The 19,836-nt window shown below is 37.7% G+C and overlaps 1 protein-coding gene across 1 annotated transcript in view; it reads right to left on the bottom strand.

Annotated features, from left to right (window-relative positions):
- dmrt1 (doublesex and mab-3 related transcription factor 1) overlaps nt 1-14,917 on the bottom strand; it is a 132,588-nt gene extending 117,671 nt beyond the window's left edge. The window contains exons 1-2 of the mRNA XM_059971162.1: nt 14,621-14,917; nt 13,102-13,293 (exon numbers count right to left, since the gene is read on the bottom strand). Coding sequence (XP_059827145.1) covers nt 13,102-13,293; nt 14,621-14,917 — 489 coding nt within the window. The remainder of the gene's footprint in view (nt 1-13,101; nt 13,294-14,620) is intronic.
- Nucleotides 14,918-19,836: the final 4,919 nt, after the last annotated feature.

Here is a 19,836-nt window from a genome sequence, read left to right as displayed (position 1 = left end):
CTCAGCAGGTTTAAAAAGAAACAAAGGCAATATTGCATGTTTATAACCTCTCATCAGAAATTTTGTTAGACATAGTCCTTTTGGCCCAACTGTCCTATACCAACCAAGATGCCTCATCCAGATTAATTCTACTTGCCGCCATTTGGCCCATAACCCTCTCAGTATTTCCTATCTATACAGCTGTCCATCTGTCTTTTATAAATCACAGAGAGTTGTTATAGAATGCTGGAGCATTGTGAAAGATCATCAGCTAGAAACTTTAAATGTTTCCCTCCCTAGGGATTCTGCCTGACCTACTGAGTACCTAGAGCGGGGCTCCCAACCTCAGTTAAGGGTAGGGGTCCACGGCATTAAAAAGCTTCTCCCAAACAGTCTTCCAGGTGAGGCAACACTTCACTTGAGAATCCACTGAGGTCCACCGGTGCTCCCGTTGTGGCCTCCTCTACATCGACGAGACCCATGGTAAACCAGAAGGCAGCTTTGTCCAGCGCCTCCACACCATCCACAAGTAGGACTTCCCATGGCCAAACATTTTAATTCCAATTCTAATTCCCGTTCTGACATGAAGGTCCATGTTCTCTTCTTGTACCAAAATGAGGCCTATTCAGGGTGGAGCAGCAACACATTATATTCCATCTGGGTACCCTCCAACCAGATGGCATGAACATCCATTTTTCCTACCACCATCCCCACCTTCCTCTAATCTCCATTCTGACCTTCTCACCTACCTATTTCTTCCTCCTTCTCTTTCTCCTATGGTCCATGCTCTTCTCCTATCAAGATTCCTTCTTCTCCAGCCCTTGACCTTTCCCACCCACCTGGCTTCACCTATCACCTTCTAGCCAGTGTCTTTCCCCTCCCCCTATCTTTTTAGTCTGGCATCTTCCCCCTTCTTTCTCAGTCCTGAAAGAAGGGTCTCAGCCTGAAACGACGACTATCTGTTCATTTCCAGAGATGCTGCCCGACCTTTAGCATCTTGTGCTCATTGCTTTGGGAACCCCTGACCCAGAGCATTTTGGCTTTCGAGTGAATCTGCAGATGCTGGAAATAAATAAAAACACAATATGCTGGCAGAACTCAGCAGGCCAGACAGCATCTATGAGAGGAGGTAGTGACGACGTTTCTAGCCAAAACGTCATCTGTTTTGGCTTTATTTAGGTTTCTAGCAGCTGCAGTTTATTCTTTCTTCTGATCACCACAGTCTCAAAACTGAGAGATATTTAATTACATTTCAACTTACATTCTGACTCAATTACAACCTGGAAACTGTTAATATCGATCTGATTAACAATGAAGATTTTGTTTTCATTTCAGGACAACTATGCATAGGAGCAGACAGAATACCAGTATCTGCCAAAGTGGAGTACATTTAATTCCCGTTAGAATAATTCCAAAGGTTACTCAGCCTGACTTCAGACCACTTTGCAATAACGTTATGCCTCTATAAATTACAAACACCAAACCTCAAGTACTGCACCAAGAGAAAATGGAGAGCATTTGGCACACTGAAGGGAAAGAAAAGGTGGAGCTGTTTGCTCACCAGAAATGAAAATACTCCTAAAATGTTTCTAAACCTAAGTGGATTGCCTCATAATACTGAGAGAACACTTGCCAAATCAGAAGGCACTGTAAATCTCTCGTTAGAAACACTGTGTTCTGCAGCAATGATCGGGGGCTGCAACATGATTACCCTTGAAAACGCCAAATGCTGATTCCCAAATTTTCTCAAGGATTGCATTGTCACACAATTTACAACACTCCTGGTTCAGGGAACAAAAAAAAACTGCTGATTTACATGAACTAGAAAAGTTCAAGCCTCATCTGGGTAGAGCATACGGTCCCAACACCTACGATGATCATCACTAAAATATAGCCAAAAAACTAAACTTCAGTGTTACTTCCACCAGTAAAGAACAATCAGATAACAATCATTATTTTATAGTCCTGAATTTGAATTTGTCTTTAATGCTACACATTACAGGTGCCCCCCCCCTCATTTTTCGAACGTTCGCTTTACAACAGCTTGCGTTTTACATTAGTGCACGTTTTTGCTAACCAAAGAGGATTTTCGCTTTTATGAAAAAAAGACACCCGCTTTATACGTGTGTTTACCCCAAGAAAGACTACAATGACCGTGAAGCCTTGTGCGGACAGTTGTGTGCACGTGTACGTGCCGATTTTTTTTTTCTTCAGATCGATTTTGGCCCGATTTTGTTAAGTGAAACTACACAGTAAATACAATATTTCTACTTTATATAGGCTGTATATTTATCATATTATTTCTGCTTTTACTATATGTTTGTGTTATTTTAGGCTATATGTGTTATTTGGTATGATTTGGTAGGTTATTTTATTGGGTCTGGGAATGCTCAAAAATTTTTCCCATATAAATTAATGGTAATTGCTTCTTTGCTTTACGACATTTCGACTTAGGAAAGGTTTCATAGGCATGCCCTACCTTCGATTAGCGGGGGAAACCTGTATTTCTGACATGTTATTAGAGCTTCTTTGGCTGATCTCTTACATTTCCAATTTCAGTTCATTTGCCACACTAACAGCCCTGCTATTCATCATCCCTTCCTGAAATAAAACTAGAAAACACTGACCAAGTTGCTGTCTGACCGATTGGGTTTTTCCAACATTTTCTGCTTTTGTTTCAGAACTCCAGGTCTGCAGCTTTTCTTTCAGTTTTCATTTTATAGAGAGATCAGTTCTTGGGTTCCAACTGACAAATCTGAGCTTTATTGGACATTCTGAAAAGCATTCCATGTTGTGGACCTATGTATTATGATACTTTCTACTCTTTAAATCCAAATTTTATCCTTGATCTCTAGATCATTTTATTCATCACAGCGGATGTGGTAATCCACAATAAACGGGTAACTACTATAACTAAACCAAGCCAAGAGAGATTTACATTGAAGACTGCAACACCAGGGCAAATGTAACAGATGCAGAGATAGAAATGAACTGTTAAATTATTTACATCTAGTGAGATTTTAGACCAAGCCAGAGTAAATGTCAATGCCATTTCATGTTAGAACTCGGGCCAAGTCAAAAGTATTTTCAACCCACTGGGAATCTATTTGCAATAAGAACTTAAGCACATGAGTGTGCACAGAAATAATGAGATGTGGTTAAAGTATGTTTGAATAAGCAATAACATTCTGTAGCAGATGAAGAGAATCAGCAATTTGTGTTTGGTCCAAAATAGAAAGTTTATAGTGGGGTCTTGTATTTATGAAAACATAATTCAGTAATTGATATTGCCTTGATCTTTCAGGACTAAACAGATATTTAACACAATTAAAGTGTTTACAAAACCATCTTTCAGTTTATAAAACATTGACATGTAATTTCTTTTCACTATGTTTACAGTCCATGTAATTGGATATTTGAATCAATGTTGTGTTTGTCTTTTTATATAATAAAACATAGATTTTGCTTCACCAATTATAACAGAAACTAACAATTAGCCTACAATTTGATGCAACTTTTTGAAAGTAATGGAACTAAACTCTTTGACTACGTTTTCTTCAAGTGTTATTCTCCAAACGTACCCAGGATTGCAAATTTTGCTTTTCAGAAATGTTTTTAAAAATGTAACTAATCTATTGATAACATTTTATCTTTTAGATATGGACTTAACGATAACAACTGAAATAAACAATTTTCAATAAATTCCTTCCACACATCAGTTCTTCCTGACTGATTGATAGCCACTACGTTTTCTGTGCTAATATTAGCGCAGTATCCATATAGGTCTTAATCTGAATAAAGCTGAGAGAACAAAAGACCCCTGTGAAGAAGTTCATGCAACAATTTAAAAGAACATTGTTTTAAACTTTCTCAGTGCAGGTGGCCCCTATACTGTCAGACTATTCAGGCTATGGAATTTCTTCCATTACAGAATTCACCTATCACTATCCTAAAATTTGAGAGACTGGGAAAAGTAGCTCTCATTGAATTTATATGGAGAAAAAAAGTGAATAAGTGAGCACAATTTTTTTTCAATTTGCATTTCCTGACATACGGGCAGATGACGTGACTTCATGTTAAGGAAAATTACAGTATGGCTGTTTCCTACAAAAGCAAACCACCTCTTTGCACCCATCAATAGGAGGGTCGCCTGTAATAAGACAACTTTTTAAAATGCCTTTGTACAAATGGTAGTTTTCAGTGAAGCTTTCAAAGATGTTTTCGTCGAAAAGTTTACCGACACATAATGGCACAAAATGGAAGAACATCAAGTCAAACAGAATCAATGTACAATTCAATAACAAATACAACTATTTAAAAAGCAGAAACAAAAGAAAGCTCTGCTGATATACATTCCATACATAGTTTCCTTACGTTAAAAAAAATCTACTGATAAACAGACTCATATTCACTGCACTAGGTGGCAACCTCATTAAAAACTTTACTTGTGTCAAACAATATTTCAACATCACCATGAACCAAGCCATTCAGATGATTATCAATATCATACCAGTGAAATCTCCCCATTGGAGCATTCAACGTTTCTTGAATAAATTCTGACTCTGCTATGCTAATCAGCTAAAAACACATCTGAGTAGAGAAACTCCACCGAAGTTACATTTCAGACTCCCAAGCTTCAAGACTTTCCTTACAAAGCAGATTTCTAACATTAGAATTTAGACTCATATGCTCCCTACATACTCCCCTGATATTCACACTTTGCCTGCCAGTTATTTATTTATTTATTTATTTATCCCTTCTGTGGTTTTTCAGCTTCCTTCTGGTTCATTATCCCTTCCAGTAATAAGTGAATATATTCAACCAATTAAGTCCCAATACCACCAAGCCTCTTGAAATTCACCATCATCACCACAAACAGCACTAAGAAGTTTTGATCATTTTCTATTCTTATTTGCTTCCAAGATAACCCCTCCCAGATTTCACTTTGACTTGGCTATTTTATAAGGCAAATCAGTCTATAACATAATAGCAATTTGCTCACTAGTTACAGAAAGAGAGCCTGCTATATTTGACTAAACTATATGTGACATTACAACTGTAACAATGAGACTGACACTCAAAAAACCCTTGTATTATTATTATTGTCATCACCGTATTTTAATTTTTTTCTCAGCTCAAGCTGGTGAAACCTGAGGTATCACACAATTCTCAATTGCGAGGAATGTTCAGTTATTGCAGCTTTATGGAGAGTTACATAAATATCACTGTTTCAGCCTAATTGCTTAATGCTATTGTGTAGAGACTTGGGGATGATACCACTTGTAGATATAACTACTGGGACAATGTATACCCTATTCATGTTCCAAAGTCTTTTAATTTCTTCTTTTAATTCAGCATATTGCTGGTGTTTTTCTCTTATGGATTTCTGTATGTTATCTCTGTTTGGAATGGTTAAATCTATTAAGTAACTTGCTCTTGCTTATTATCTTATAATATTACATCCAGGTGGTTATTCTGGATTGTCCTATCTATAATAATGGACTGGTTGTAATTGGCTTATACTTATCGTAAATTATGGTGTCTTTCATGAGTTTGTATGTTAAAGCAAGATTTTGGTGAATTATGTTTGCCAGCCTGATTGAGCCTGCGTACATTACATTGCTGCAGAATCCTGCAATGCTTTGGATTGTTTCTGGTTTCTCTTGGTTTTTTCCTGCATTTATCGTCTTGAATTTGTTGATCTTGTATTATGCATTTTTGATCATTTTTTTTGTTAACCACCTGATCCTGTGTGGCCACAAGGAAACCCTTCTGTGTCTGGCAAGAGGTCTCCAACTCTGAGCCAGGCATTCGACACTTCCTTGTCGACATCTAGTCTGCTCAGATCGTGTGGATGTCTTCACGGAGGGCCATGCTCTTCCACCGGTTAACTTTTTCTTCTGCAGTGATACTTGCTTCATTTTTCTGGGTTATGCTTTCATTTAAGTTTAGTGGTGTGTACAGGTACTTCGTATCAGAATTAGATATGCTCGCATGGAGTGCTGAATCCTGTTGTCGTTGATGAAATACATCCTTATGAGTTCTACCTGCCTGTTGTGTATTTTTATCTTCCTTTTTCTGTCCTAGGTAGTGTTAATGTAAGTGCATTCGAGCGTGTATATAATGCTTCCAAAATTTGTCACCTCAGTCCTTATTTTTCATTGTAAATTGTCCAGATCGGTTTTGGACTAAGATATTGTTCCTAAAGATTATGTTAATATAATATGTGAAAATGCTTATTGCCTTTATTTTTATTTTTAATTACTGAACTCTGCTTGGCAGATTTTCTTAAGCCTTGAAATAATAATATCAACATTAATAACATTATTATGACGACATGTTTTTCTGACACACTATATCTACAAGATTCTTCAGATGTATCATGGAGATAATTTCTAACTAGTTGCATCACCATCTGGTATGGAGAGGCCAAGATCGGAAAAGGCTGCAGAAAGTTGTAAACCTAGCCAGCTCCATTGTGGGCAGTAGTCTCGACTACATCAAGGGCACTTTCAAAAGGCAATGCCTCAAACAGGCGGCATCCATCACTGAAGGACCCCATCACCCTCTTCTCACTGCTAAGGAGGTGGTACAGGAGCCTGAAGACTCAACATTTCACAAACAGCTCCTTCCCCTCTGCCATCAGATTTCTGAATGGACAATGAAACAAACTCACAATTTGTTTTGCTCTTTGTGCACCACATATTTAATTTTTACATATATATATTACTGTAATTTATAGATTTTTTCTTATTACGATTTGCAATGTACAGCTGTTGCAAAAAAAAGCTAATTTCACGACATGTCAGTGATACCAAAGCTGACTCTGATTTATATGAGCAACAAAGAACAACTGAATTGAATTGAATAGACTATTCATTTGCTGTAAATTCTGAGTAAACCTACAGCAGATACTTCAGCAAGCAAGCATCAAAGGAATCCAATGCAGTCAGATGCTGTTGAACGAAGCTGCTTATGGAACAGTCCTGTTCAAATCACTGAGTAACTTAGATTAATGGTTAAATATTTACATTGATAAAATGAAAACATTATAAACCTGCCTACCAGAGCTTGCATTTTCTATGTCACAAAAAATACTAAGTTTACATTTAAACAATAAAGGCTATACTGGAAAATGTTCCCAGAAGAAATACTAAAAGGATGACAAATACAAGGTTTCAACCAGAGATTCTGACTGAAGGCATGTTACATATTTTTCTAGTTGAAACAGACCTGAATTTATCAACTGATAATTCCCATCTATCAAAAAATTGTGAATTTGCTCCTTGTGATTTTCCCACTCTTGATAATAGCTTTGACTTTTGATGTGTTCTTCCACCAACTGAGGCAATATATCCACAGTACACATTAATTATTACATTTCAAATGTTAGTTTTATTTGGTAAGATGTTGACTTGAATGAAAAATAATTGACTATAAAAATAAACTAAGAAGGTTACACAACCATAAAACCACTTTGTTGCATTTTCATATTAGTCTGCCGTTATTACCAACAGTACCGCAGAAAAGCGAAGAAATTTTTACACTGCTCCAACCAAATCTTTGCACAGAACTATTGTGATTCCATGGGGAAAAACGATTCTAAACCCATCTCTTTCCCCCACTACACTCGTCTCCGTTAATTATTTTGTCTTGAATTGTGAAGCTGTCTGCCAAAGATAGTTATACCTTAATGCACTAAATCAGTTAGTTACTTCTGCTAAATGAAATACAATTCTTTTAGTGTCTGGTTGTGTGGACACTCCAGCCATGCTCAAATTTAATAGGAGGTGTAGAATAGTATCAGCCAAGGAAAAATATTCAATCCAATTATCAGATATAAAACTGATAAATAAAAATCCATCACATTAATTATCCAATTTGCTATGCCACCGGTGGTTATTTGTAAATCAACGGGCACTTAATTCTTAATCTTCAATTTGCTATCAAGACAATAAACCTCAGGATTTTCCCAGCAGCAGCCAGCAGGGATATCATCATTCTCAGGCACACGATCAACTCGTGTCTTGCAAAGCACTGAGGAGACCTCCTTTCATTAGTACAAACAAGAAAAGTTTGTTTTAAAAATTCTGAGTAAGTTAACAAAAATCACATTTTGTTATTGTCAAATTCCAGGGACTTGAAACACAAGATCCTGCCTGGTATCTGAATTAAAGTACAAAAGGGAGTCTTATTATTCCATGCTCTTTCCAAATTAAATAGTTTGCTTAAGTAAATCTGCATTTTCATTACATTACAGCACCCTTTGGCCCATCTAGTCCATGCAGAACTCTTAATCTGCTTGGTCCTATAGACCTGCACCCAGACCATAATTCACCCATTCAAATTTCTCTTCAATGTTGAAATCAAACCTGCATCCACCACTTCCACTGGCAGCTTGTTCCACTCTCTCACCACCCTCTGAGTGAAGAAGTTCCCCCTCACGTTCCCCTTAAGCATTTCATCTTTCATCCTTAACCAATGAACTCCAGTTCCAGTCTCACCCAGAATCAGTGGAAAAAACCTGCTTGCATTTACCATATCTATACCTCTCAGAATTTTGATAATCTTTCACTTCTGCTTTGTATTCATACCATCATAAATCTTCTCTTCCAACTTACGATTCACACCTCTGACATCCTGTGCATTTTATACGCTTATAATGTTGAATCCTTAAGTCTATTCTGCTGGAGAGAGAGCTGCTTATGCAAACTATGTACAAGCTGCTGATAACCTTGTCTTCTGAGGCAGTACAGGGAAACAGACTCGAACGTGAGGTATTGAATTGTGGTATCCTTGTCTCCTACAGTAGATGCTGAATCCTGACATGATGGGACTTCCTCCCTTTAGCATTTCAGAAACAATGTATTTTATCATCAAATTTTTTCATTTCCATTGCGTAAAATGGTGTGTGATGGTATATGTCCATCTTTTTAGAGACGTAATGCTGTAAATAGCAAATGTTACAGGAAAAGTAAAAGGCAAAATGGATTTGAATCTCACAACAGCATTTCAAAAAACTCTTTAACTGTATTATCTTCAGGGCTGCCCAAATTATGTTAGGTAAAGCACAGCACTTTCCAAAACAAAACACTTAACGATTGCCTTTTTCATTTTGTACGTATGGCTGCTCAACAACAGATTCATTCATTAATATTATTTAAATGTTTAGCTCAACGTGAAAGTGAATTCTTTTTACAGTTTTAATCAATGGTAAATGAAAACCACTTCCTCTGATTGAATTAGAATTTTTTTCTCTTTACACCAATTAAATTTTGAGTTAATGTCATCCTTGTATTTTGCTTTAAGATGCATGGCTTTGGAAACATGAATATAATTTAGTGGCAAAAAGCAAAATATTAAAAGCACAGGCAGCAACAAATGTCTGAATTTTCAGATATTGCTACTGTCAATTCCAATTTTAGCTTCATTTTATTTATTCACGACATGGACAACGTCAGCATTTGCTATCCATCCCTGATTACTAAATCAACTTTGCTCCTAAGTTTGCAAATTACTGAAAAGATTCTTGTGAAAAGGCTGATGAACTCACTTAAAATTATGTTTTTACATAGGCAAGTTTTGACAAATGATTTCAAAGTTCAAAGTGAAATTTATCATCTGGGAACATACATGTCACCACAGACAACCGAGATTAATTTTTCTACAGGTATACTTAGCAAATCTATAGAGCAGTAATTATAAACTGTAAACATCAGGAACTTAACTGTAAACAAGCTGTGCAAATGCAAATATAAATAAATAGCAATAAATAACGAGCATGAAATAACAATCTAACAGAGTCCTTAAATGGGTGCGGCTACCCACTTTTGTTCAAGAGGGGTAGTAACTGTCCTTGAACCTGCTGTTGCCAATCCTGAGACACCTGTACCTTCTACTTAATGGCGACACCATCCTCTCCCTCCAAAAAACAGAACCAAATATTAACCAATACATTAAGCCCCACATGTAAATCATCTCTTTTAATCCCTTCTCTCAAAGCAGTAAAACTGCAATTATACAATAGGCTGGTCAAGGGTAGATTATAAAATTAATCCCTTATTTTCATTTAAAATAATAACGCTACTTTTTCACTTACCAGGAATAGTTAAAACTTGGTGAACAATAAAACAAATCTTACTCTGACTGAAGTTGCAGCATGACTCTTTGTTATGAATGCAGTACTCCCATCTTTTGCTTTGCAATATTCTGTCTTTATATAAAATACCCTGAAGATATAGGAAAGTGACAGTCCCTAACTCAACTAGCTGCACAATAAACCAAACACTGATTGTAATGTGCAGAGAAAACCCCGAGAAACAAACTTAGCTGGAAGTAGTTTTAAAATCCTTCTCAGTAATGTTGTTCTGTCCTACACAAAGGTTTGAGGACAAAAAAGATGATCAGATAAACTGGAATGCTAAACAGCATATGTTAAGTCTAAATCTGTTGAATTTTGGTAAGACAGGAACAAAATTCATTTAAACTGAGAATAACAAATGATATTTACTGGGGAAAAATCTCACTAAGGGACCCAAATAACATCATGAAATCTGAAAGGAAAGAAGCTAAATGACTTATCAATTTTTGAAGCTTACATCCTGTCCTAAATGTGGAGTTGATCAGGGTAGTTTTATTGAGTCTGCTCCAGTTTCTTTTCAATGCATAACTGTGGATTGGATAATTTGTACAAAATATGTGAAACATCTTCATTGAAATCTTTAAGTGTTACAATACAACCAAGAATTACTCTGCAGCAGCTGAAACAAAAGTAAGTAACAGTAAAAACAGTCCAGTAATCTTTAACAAATGCAAAAGGACTTAAAATTATTTTAACAACTGCACCCGACATTTCTGAAAATTCTAAGTACCGATTCTTGTTAATGCAGCATTCAGGCATTTCTGAAGTAATTTAGCTTCAACAATTGCTCCTACCCAAGTAAATTATGAATATGCACTTGGCACAGGCATGTAACATTAATGTGGATGGTGTAAAACCTGAGCTTCAAAAATTCACACAAGGAGTAACAGGTAACAAATAAATTGCAGTTTATCTCCTGCATAACACATTATTTTGGCGGATGATAACCAAGTGCCATTTCATTTTTTTTTATTAATTATGGGAAAAAATAAATCACTAATCACTATTTTCAAAGCTCTAGGGGGAAAATCTCCCTCTCCTATTTAGATATTTAATCACGTTGACATTCTTTCCACTTAGTTTACCATCTTTTATATTACATTATATTTCAATTTATTAAAACTTTTCATCAAACACAAAACCAGGACCAAAACACAGAGGGAATCTTCAGACCATTATACTAATAAGTTTGAAATTTCAACCACCTTGTACAAATAAGAGTGTATGACAGGTCGTTCTTCATGAAGAAGTGGACAAAATCAGAACATACGAACACAATGACAGACCAGACCATTCCCATCCACTGAAAGAGAAGACCGTTCCCATCCTTCTGCTCCACTGGACCATGAATGACCTCTAAAATCAGCATTTCCCTTCATTAACCTCATGTGCCATTATTCCCAACATACAAACCTACTCATTGCCATCTTCAATAAATTTAGCAATGGAATTTCCACACACCGAATGGTTTGAGAAGTCTAAACCAGGACCAGCCTCTAAGTGGAGAAACGTCCTCTCACCTGAGTCTTGAACGGCAATCAGATTGTGGCACTTTCCTCTACGTACACTAAACAGTTCAGACATCTCCCTTGCAACAACTTCTCATGAAAATTTTTTCATGTTTCAGTGGTATGACCTCTCATTCTTTTAAACACTGGAGTACAGGCTTCGCCTGCTTAATCTCTACCATCTCAAGATCCAGACTCCAGCCTGCTCAGAAGGCTAAGAATTACCAGCTACTGCTTTTGCAGCAACATATAAAACAAACATCAGAAGAAATAAATCACTCTCGTTTCGATCTTTGGAACAAAACTCCTGAGTAAGTGATCATAAAGATGCCTAAAGGATCTATGGCTCCATTTCTAAGACAACTACAACAAGCAGTTTAACCTAGTTATAGCAAAAGTGTATCTGCAACATTGGAGCTGGATGCAGTCACCCCCCACCATAATTTGGCAATGTTACTGTTGCATCAACCCCACTTTTAAAGTAACAATGGCAATTTTGCATCTGTTTTAGATTAACTGGAAGCATATCTGGGCAACTGCAGAAAACTACGCCAAAGGATATAACTTAACTGAGAGCCAGTCTGCGCCACAAATTTCAGCTGTAAACTGATGGTTCCTCTAGCATCTTATTGTTTTAACACCTTAGCTCAATGATATAACATGTATTAAAAACATTAAAGAGTAAACAATGCAGTTATTGATCTGTCCTCCAATCTAAAATACTGTAATATATTTCTGAATATACTCCTCAGTTTCTAGTGAGACAGAAGAACACATATTCCTAGAACAAGTTCACTTGAACATGCTGAAATGTTGTCAGTGCTATCTCAAAATAAGTTGGTTATTTCAGATGGGTTCAAAGGTTGGAAATTATTTCTCTCCCAACAGAACCAATAATTACAACATTCATCCAACAATGCAGTTGTAATACTCTTCCAAAAGAGTAGTAATCATTTCTGTGTTTGCCCAATGGAAGAATGTTGGTTCCAATATTCTCCCAAATGGAACAGAAAGGCTTCTTATAATCTGCTAGTTAAATTAATAATACTTTCATTCGGAATAAAAGTCGATGAAAAAATGCGATTTCCCCAAAATGTGTGAAAGTGAACTTCAAGAACATGTTTAATATGCATTAAAGAAAATACCATCAAGAACTCCGATTGGAAATCTTGTTCTAAAAAAATGCCTGTCTCAATAAATCGGATGTCCAAATCAAAGGTGTAAAACTGATTTAAAGAATTGTGCTTAACTATTATTAATTCTCATTTGGTCCAAGATCTTAACCTCCTTTATTTTATTTGTGTTCAAACGAATTCGTACCAAGCGAGTGCTCATTGGCATTTTAACGCAGTATTTTAATTTCAACGTGCAGAGAAGTCCTCGTTATCAACATGCAAGCTGGACAACGCAAATCTAAAAGCGAGCTAAATCAATTTTCTTCGTGTGAAAACGATACGGATCGTTGACGAACACTGGGCTCTTACCTGAGGAAGTGCCCGGTGTGCCGGGGTTGGAGGACAAGCCCGATCCCCCGGTGCCCAGCGCACACGAACTGTTGGGTGTTGCATTCTCGCGCTTGATGAGCAGCTCGGCGGCTCCGGGCAGCGGAATGGGTCGGCTGATGCCCAGTTCCTCCTCCTGAGCCTGCTGTCTCCTGAGGGCCACCTGCAAGGGGAAACAGCCAGTTCAGCGCCGGAGAATGCGCGTCTGATCACACGGGCTTCTAAACAAACTTTTTGTACTGGGGCAGTAAATGCAGGCTCACCGATTAGTTTCTACTTACAAATGACTTTATTTTGTCCCTAAAATTTGCTTCGAAACTAAATTCATAGTGTTTAAACAACGACTTTCATTAAATTAACGACTAAAACAGAAAGATTTGCTTCGAAAGCGGCACGCTGATTTTGCAGAATAAATATTTAACATTCAGTGATTTTTCTTATGCAGTCATGAAACATCACCAATAAATTATTGGAACCTAATTAACGATGAACGTGCTACAGAATTACACCAATATATCGCTCCGTTATTATTATAAAATTATCAACAGTGATTGATAATGAATATTAGAGTAAAACGGGCAGAACGGAAAATGTTTATTTTGGAGAAGGCTGCATATTTTTAAAGAGACATTGGTTTACACCAACAGATCCACAATTCAAAAATAAATCAATTTCACGTGAGTTTACAGATTTACAAGTCATGACATTCCAGTAGAAGTTTTTAAACAGAAATTCACATTAAATTCAAAAGGTACATTTCAAGTTACATTATAATTCACGATGCGTTCGAATGCAATTCCCTAGTATCGCTGTATTTTTTTCTCCATGACCGGATACAAAAATAACAGCTATTCATTATTAACGTTTAAATTCCAAAAAGTGGAAGTGATACAGTAAAATACAACTCAATCCTAAGGATTTTTATGGAACCGCAATCAGAATCCTAATACATTGTAATACTGTAATTTTATTTGAGAGCTGAAATTTCAAAGCAATGCTCGCTGCAGCTATTTCATTGGCAGTTGCGAACATAATCGATTTTGAAACAGTGAAAATTTTAAATATAGAATAGCGGGAATGGTATTGCAATCGTCGTCTATAAATTGATTTGAAATGCGAATTATTTGATTGATTAGAGATTTATGTATAACTAAGGTTTATAGAATTATCCTATTATGGATGCAACGAACAGGTCTATTTCATTTGAGATTTCATTATATGTTACAACAATCGTACATGCATTATCTGATTCAGTATCCGGTTTATTATTATATATAACACGAAATCTGTTGTTTTGTCGCAATAGTCCGTGCAGGATATAAAAAATACCCAGTTAAAATAATAATTAGTGCATGCTGATTCTCTATCTAACGCCGATGTTTCTCAGCTATGGAATGGAAAGGGGGGGGTTGTAACCGACATTTCCCCACTTCTGCCCGAGTCAGCGCCCCTCCATGCCCCCGATCCATTCCAATGCTGCAATGAATTACCTGTGCTGCCATGACCCGCTGTCTCTCTGCGATCAAGTTGCATTTCTTACATTGGCACTCTCTCCACATGCAGAACCTCTTGTGCCCCTTCAGGGCCGACACGTAGCCGTGATTCCTGCACCGAGCACACTTGGGAAGGCGAGGTGACTTCTTCGATGCGGGCGACACCGCGCCCGAATTCAAGCCTTTGGAGTAACTGCCGTGGACGTTATTGTTGCTGGTGTTGAGGATGGAGTCGCCGTCGCCCACTCCGGCTGCAGCCGAGGCTGAAGACTTGGACCCGGCTCCGTTTGGCATCTTCCCGGCAAAAGCAAATATTTAGTGCGGGTTTGCTTATTGTAATTAATTGTTTTCTACAATTTGCAGACTTGTTACTCGGCGATGGCAAGTTGTAACAAAGTTTTGGGTTGTTGCGAGGTCGGGCTCCCTCTCCCTGCTACGGTCGCTGCAAACGGACTGGAGCGTCGAGCAGAAAATTGGCGGCTTTTTTTTTGCTACTGTCGGTGTTCCGGACCCTCCGTGCGAGGTCCGCGTCACGTGACGCGGGCTTCTCGCCGCCCATTGGCTCCCCGCTCGTCCAGGCTCCCGCGCTCCAGCCCTGCACGATCGTGACAGAGTGGAGGGAGCGGCGACGGAGTGAATGCAGCCTCCAACCCACTGCGGTCGCCTCTCCTCGGAGCGTGCATGCTGCTTCGGAGAACTGCAGCGCGGCATTGCAAAAGACATTTGTTAAAACATAAAAGTTTGATTAAAAGAGCAACGTTTAGTGGCTATGGGACCCATTGAAGATCGCAACAAGCACGATTGTACAAAATCTCATCTGCAAATTAGCCAGGATAATAAAGCAATAGATATTACAAAATACACAAATGTGTAAACCATGTGCATCAATCTCACTAAAATTATGTTTAATAATCAATTTAGGAAGGAACACACTGATGTAGGGCTCTATGACCTACATTCGTTGCATTTCGAAAATCTGAATCCTGATTATCCTGTCAACATTTCGCGGTGCTGGAAAGTTTGCGAAATTTTATCTGTTTCTGCATAAATATGATCTAAAACGTAATCGGGTCTTTACATTAGTCCTAAAACTAGACAGAGAACCCAATTAAATGAATAACACGAAAACATTATACTTGTTCATTTACTTACTGAGAAAATTGATCCAATATTACGTGTATCTGTTGGGAAAAGTATCTGAACCTTGGAGGAATTTTAGGCGATTTTTTTTTACAGAATTGCTTCGACTTTGGGATTGGTGATGGCTTCCTTGCATGAACTGCTTGCTTCAGGTCTTTCCACAACATTTCTATAGGATTAAGGTCAGGACTTTGACTCAGCCATTCCAAAACATGAATCTTAAACCATTCTGTTGTTGATTTACTCTTGTCTTTTAGATCATTGTCTTGTTGCATCATCCAACTTCTATTAAGCTACAGGTGACAGACTGCTACCCTGACATTCTCCTGTAAAAATATCTTGATACCATTTGGAATGCATTGCTCCCTCAAGGATTACAAGCTGTCCAGGCCCTGAGGCAGCAAAGCAGTCACACACCATGATGCGCCTTCTACAAAGTTGGGGTGAGGTTTTGGTGTTGGTGTACAGTGCTTTATTCCCTTCAAACATAGCAATGCGCATTTCTGCCAAAAAGTTCAATTTTCATCTCAACTGTCCACAGAACATTGTCCCATAAGTGTTGTGGAGCATCCAGGTGGTCTTTTGCAAACTTGAGATGTGCAACAATTTTTTTTGGAGAGCAGTGGTTTTCTCTGTGATCTCCTTCCATGAATACCATTCTTGTCTAGTGTTTTTCTTATAGTGGAAACATGAACAGGGATTTTAGCAAGTTCTGGAGATTTCTGCAGGTATTTTGCTGTTACCTCCTTCAGCATTTCACATTGTGCTCTTGGTGTGATCTTTGAGGATGCCCATTCCTAGGGAGAGTAGCAACAGTACTGAATCACCTCCATTTGTAGACAATTTCTCTTACTGTGGACTGATGAACATTGATGTCTTTAGAAATGCTCTTGTAGCGTTTTCCAGCTTCATGCACCTCTACAATTATTCTTCTAAGGTCCTCCGAAAGTTCTATTCATTGAGGCATGGTGCACATAAACTGATTTTTCTTGAGAAGAGCAGGCTCTGTCAGTAACCTGACTTTGTGTGTCTTTTTGTATAGGGCAGGGCATCTCTACAACCCACACCTCCAATCTCATCTCATTGATTGGAACACCTGACTCCAGATTGCTTTTGTAGAAGGCATTACGTCAGAGGTTCACAAACTTTTTTCAACAAATACATGTAATATTGGATAATTTTCTCACTAAATAAATGAACACATATAATGTTTTTGTGTTATTAATTTAATTGGGTTCTTTTTATCTAATTTTATGATTTACATGAAGATTTGATCACATTTTAAGTCACTTTTATGCAGAATTAGAGAAAATTCTAGTATGTTCATGAACTTTCCAGCACCACTGTATATCATTTTATGCTGCTGAGTACACCCCTGACAGGTGTGATCATTAGCTACACATAGCTGCCCTAGTTTATCTTAGTTCAGATATCAACTATTAGTTAAGATAATACTCAACAATTCATTCCTCCCACACTTGCATCATCTAATTGAACCTTATATAATTCCTGGTAACATTCCACCGGCACGTTATTCACTAAACATGACTTTTGTGATGAATTGCTGAACAGCAGAGCGGAATCTGTCTTCACAGTATGAATGTACAATTTGAAAGATCTGTATCCAGAACACTAATGTGTCGTCTTCTGATGCTGAACTTATGTTAGGTTTGTAAGACCGTGACATCTCTAGGATCAGAGAGAACAACAAAAAAAAAATCAATGAGGTTGGTGGTGGCCGTGGGGATTGTGGGTCATTCGGAAAAGTGAGTAAGTGAGCAGAGGGGAGAAAGGAATGACACAAATTTGCTACACGGGCTGCATCAATTATGGCTCTCTTCTGAATTCTGGGTTCAATTCCTTCCTCCCAAGCTTGATCTCAAAAATGTTCCGCAAGAGCATAAGAGTGCAGCATTCTTTAGTATAAGATGTTCAACCAAGCACTCTTCTGCTCTCGCCAATGGATGAGAAAGATCAATGCCTAGTGTTAGTAATTGCACATTGTTTGGTCATTATTACTTTGCTATTTCACGGAGAGAGCTGTGCAGAAGTTAGGTGCCATGTTTCAGGCAACAACAGTTCAATTTTGAAAGGACTTTGTTAGCTATTGACGATGTGGAACATTTTGAAAGATGAAAAATAAATTTAATTTTTTGTTCTTGTCTTAACTCTTTCAAGAATCAAGACTCTGGCCCTTTTAAAATGTTGTTTTATGCTGTTTTTATTCTGTTGTTTGTTAAACTGTATCTGATCTAATCTTACACATAGTATAATACACATCTCAATAGGAAATGTATATAAATAAATTATACCCATTGAAGGTTAAAGGCTTACTTTAAACCAAAATTAGACAAAGTTGGGGGATAACTCAGCGCACCACAGAAACCAACCTCCACTCTATGGAAAATATCTACACTTCTCTTGGCCCCAGTAAGGCAGCCAGCATACTCCAAGACCCAACCTATCCTAGACATTCTCTCTTAACCCGTTTCCCATTGTCCAGATGCTACAAAAGCCTCAAACCTTGTACCACCAGGGTCAAGGGCAGCCTCTATCTCACAGTTAACAGAACTTCGAAAGAATTTCTTGTACAATAAGATGGACTCTTAACCTCACACTTATTGTGCCCTTGTATGTTTTGTCTTCGTGCACTGCTCTTTCTTTGTTACTCTTTGTTCTGCAGTCTGTTATTAGATTACCTTGTACTACCTCAATGCACTATTACAATGTAGAGATCAGTATCAAACAGAATCAGGTTTAACATCACCAGCATTTGTCATGAAATTTGTTAACTTTGTGGAAGGAGTACAATGTAATACATAATAATAGAGAAAAAATGGTGAATTACAGTAAAAATGTATATATTAAATAATTAAAAACATCATTGTTTGTGCATTCATCACTCAACTGCTTGTGAGAAAGCCTAAAGGCCACATTATTTCTCAAAGTTTATTCTTTCTCTGTTCAATCCAAAATTGCTTTGATGCTGAACATTGTACGTTCTTGTAAACTGGAGCTTTAGCTCCCATTTCAAACATAGAACATAAAACAGAACAGTACAACACAGTACAGGCTCTTCAGCCCTTGATGCTATACCAACCTTTTAACCTACTAAGTTAATATAACCCTTCCCTCAACATTGCTTTCCATTTTTCTTTCATCCATGTGCCTATTGAAATCTCTTAAATATCCCTAACATAATCTAGCTTTATCACCACCCCTGGCAGCACATTCCACACACCCACCACTCCCTGTCTAAAATCTGATCTCTGACATCTTCCCTGTACTTCCCCTCCAGTCATCTTAAAATTATGCCCCTCGTACTATCTATTTCCACCCTGGGCAAAAGTCTCTGGTAGTCCACTATGCCCCTTATCTTATACACCTCTATTAAGTCAAAGATGCACAGAATGTACTTTCATTCTGCACTACAGAAGGCTCCTTAGCAGATGCCCCTAAAGCTGTCAATTGCTCTGTGGTGCTTCCTGCTCAAATACAAAAACTAGTTGACGCATTCACACATCCAGCTAGAACCTGCTGATTATTTAGACACAGTTTAATAACTCTTTCAGATGAAACTGCCTGAATGCAATCTCCTTTGGTTTAAAAAAAAGGATTGTATTGAAAATCTCTGTGAACTGGAGCCGAGATGTCTCTAAGTCAGGCGAGTTACTGCATCTATGTTACCAGCAGAACTTCATTCCCTCTAGGAGTGAACCATAATACAGTTAATACCCCAATGGCAATATCATTAAGTTTATGGCTCTAATGGAAGTAGACAGTTTAAGGTAGCAATGGCCTTGGAGAGTCCACGGACAAGGAATGTCTGTTACATGGATTGACTGCAGACGCTAAGGCTCTTTTTCCTATAGCAAAGAAAGTTGAGCAGAGGTTCAATGGAAGGTTTCAGGATCATAAAGAACTATACAATGTAAATAAAGAGCTGTGTGGAAGGTCAATAAGAAGACTCCAGATTTGAAGAGCCCAGCATCAGGTAACATAAAAATAAAATAATTTTTAACTCATTAAGTGGTTATAGTTTATAATGCTTGAAAGAGTATTGGAAAGTTCAA

This window comes from Hypanus sabinus, chromosome 5 (genome assembly GCF_030144855.1).
Source record: "Hypanus sabinus isolate sHypSab1 chromosome 5, sHypSab1.hap1, whole genome shotgun sequence".
NCBI classification, from domain to species: Eukaryota; Metazoa; Chordata; class Chondrichthyes; order Myliobatiformes; family Dasyatidae; genus Hypanus; species Hypanus sabinus.
Note: the sequence above shows the minus strand (reverse complement) of the source record. Positions and strands in the feature narration are given on the sequence as shown.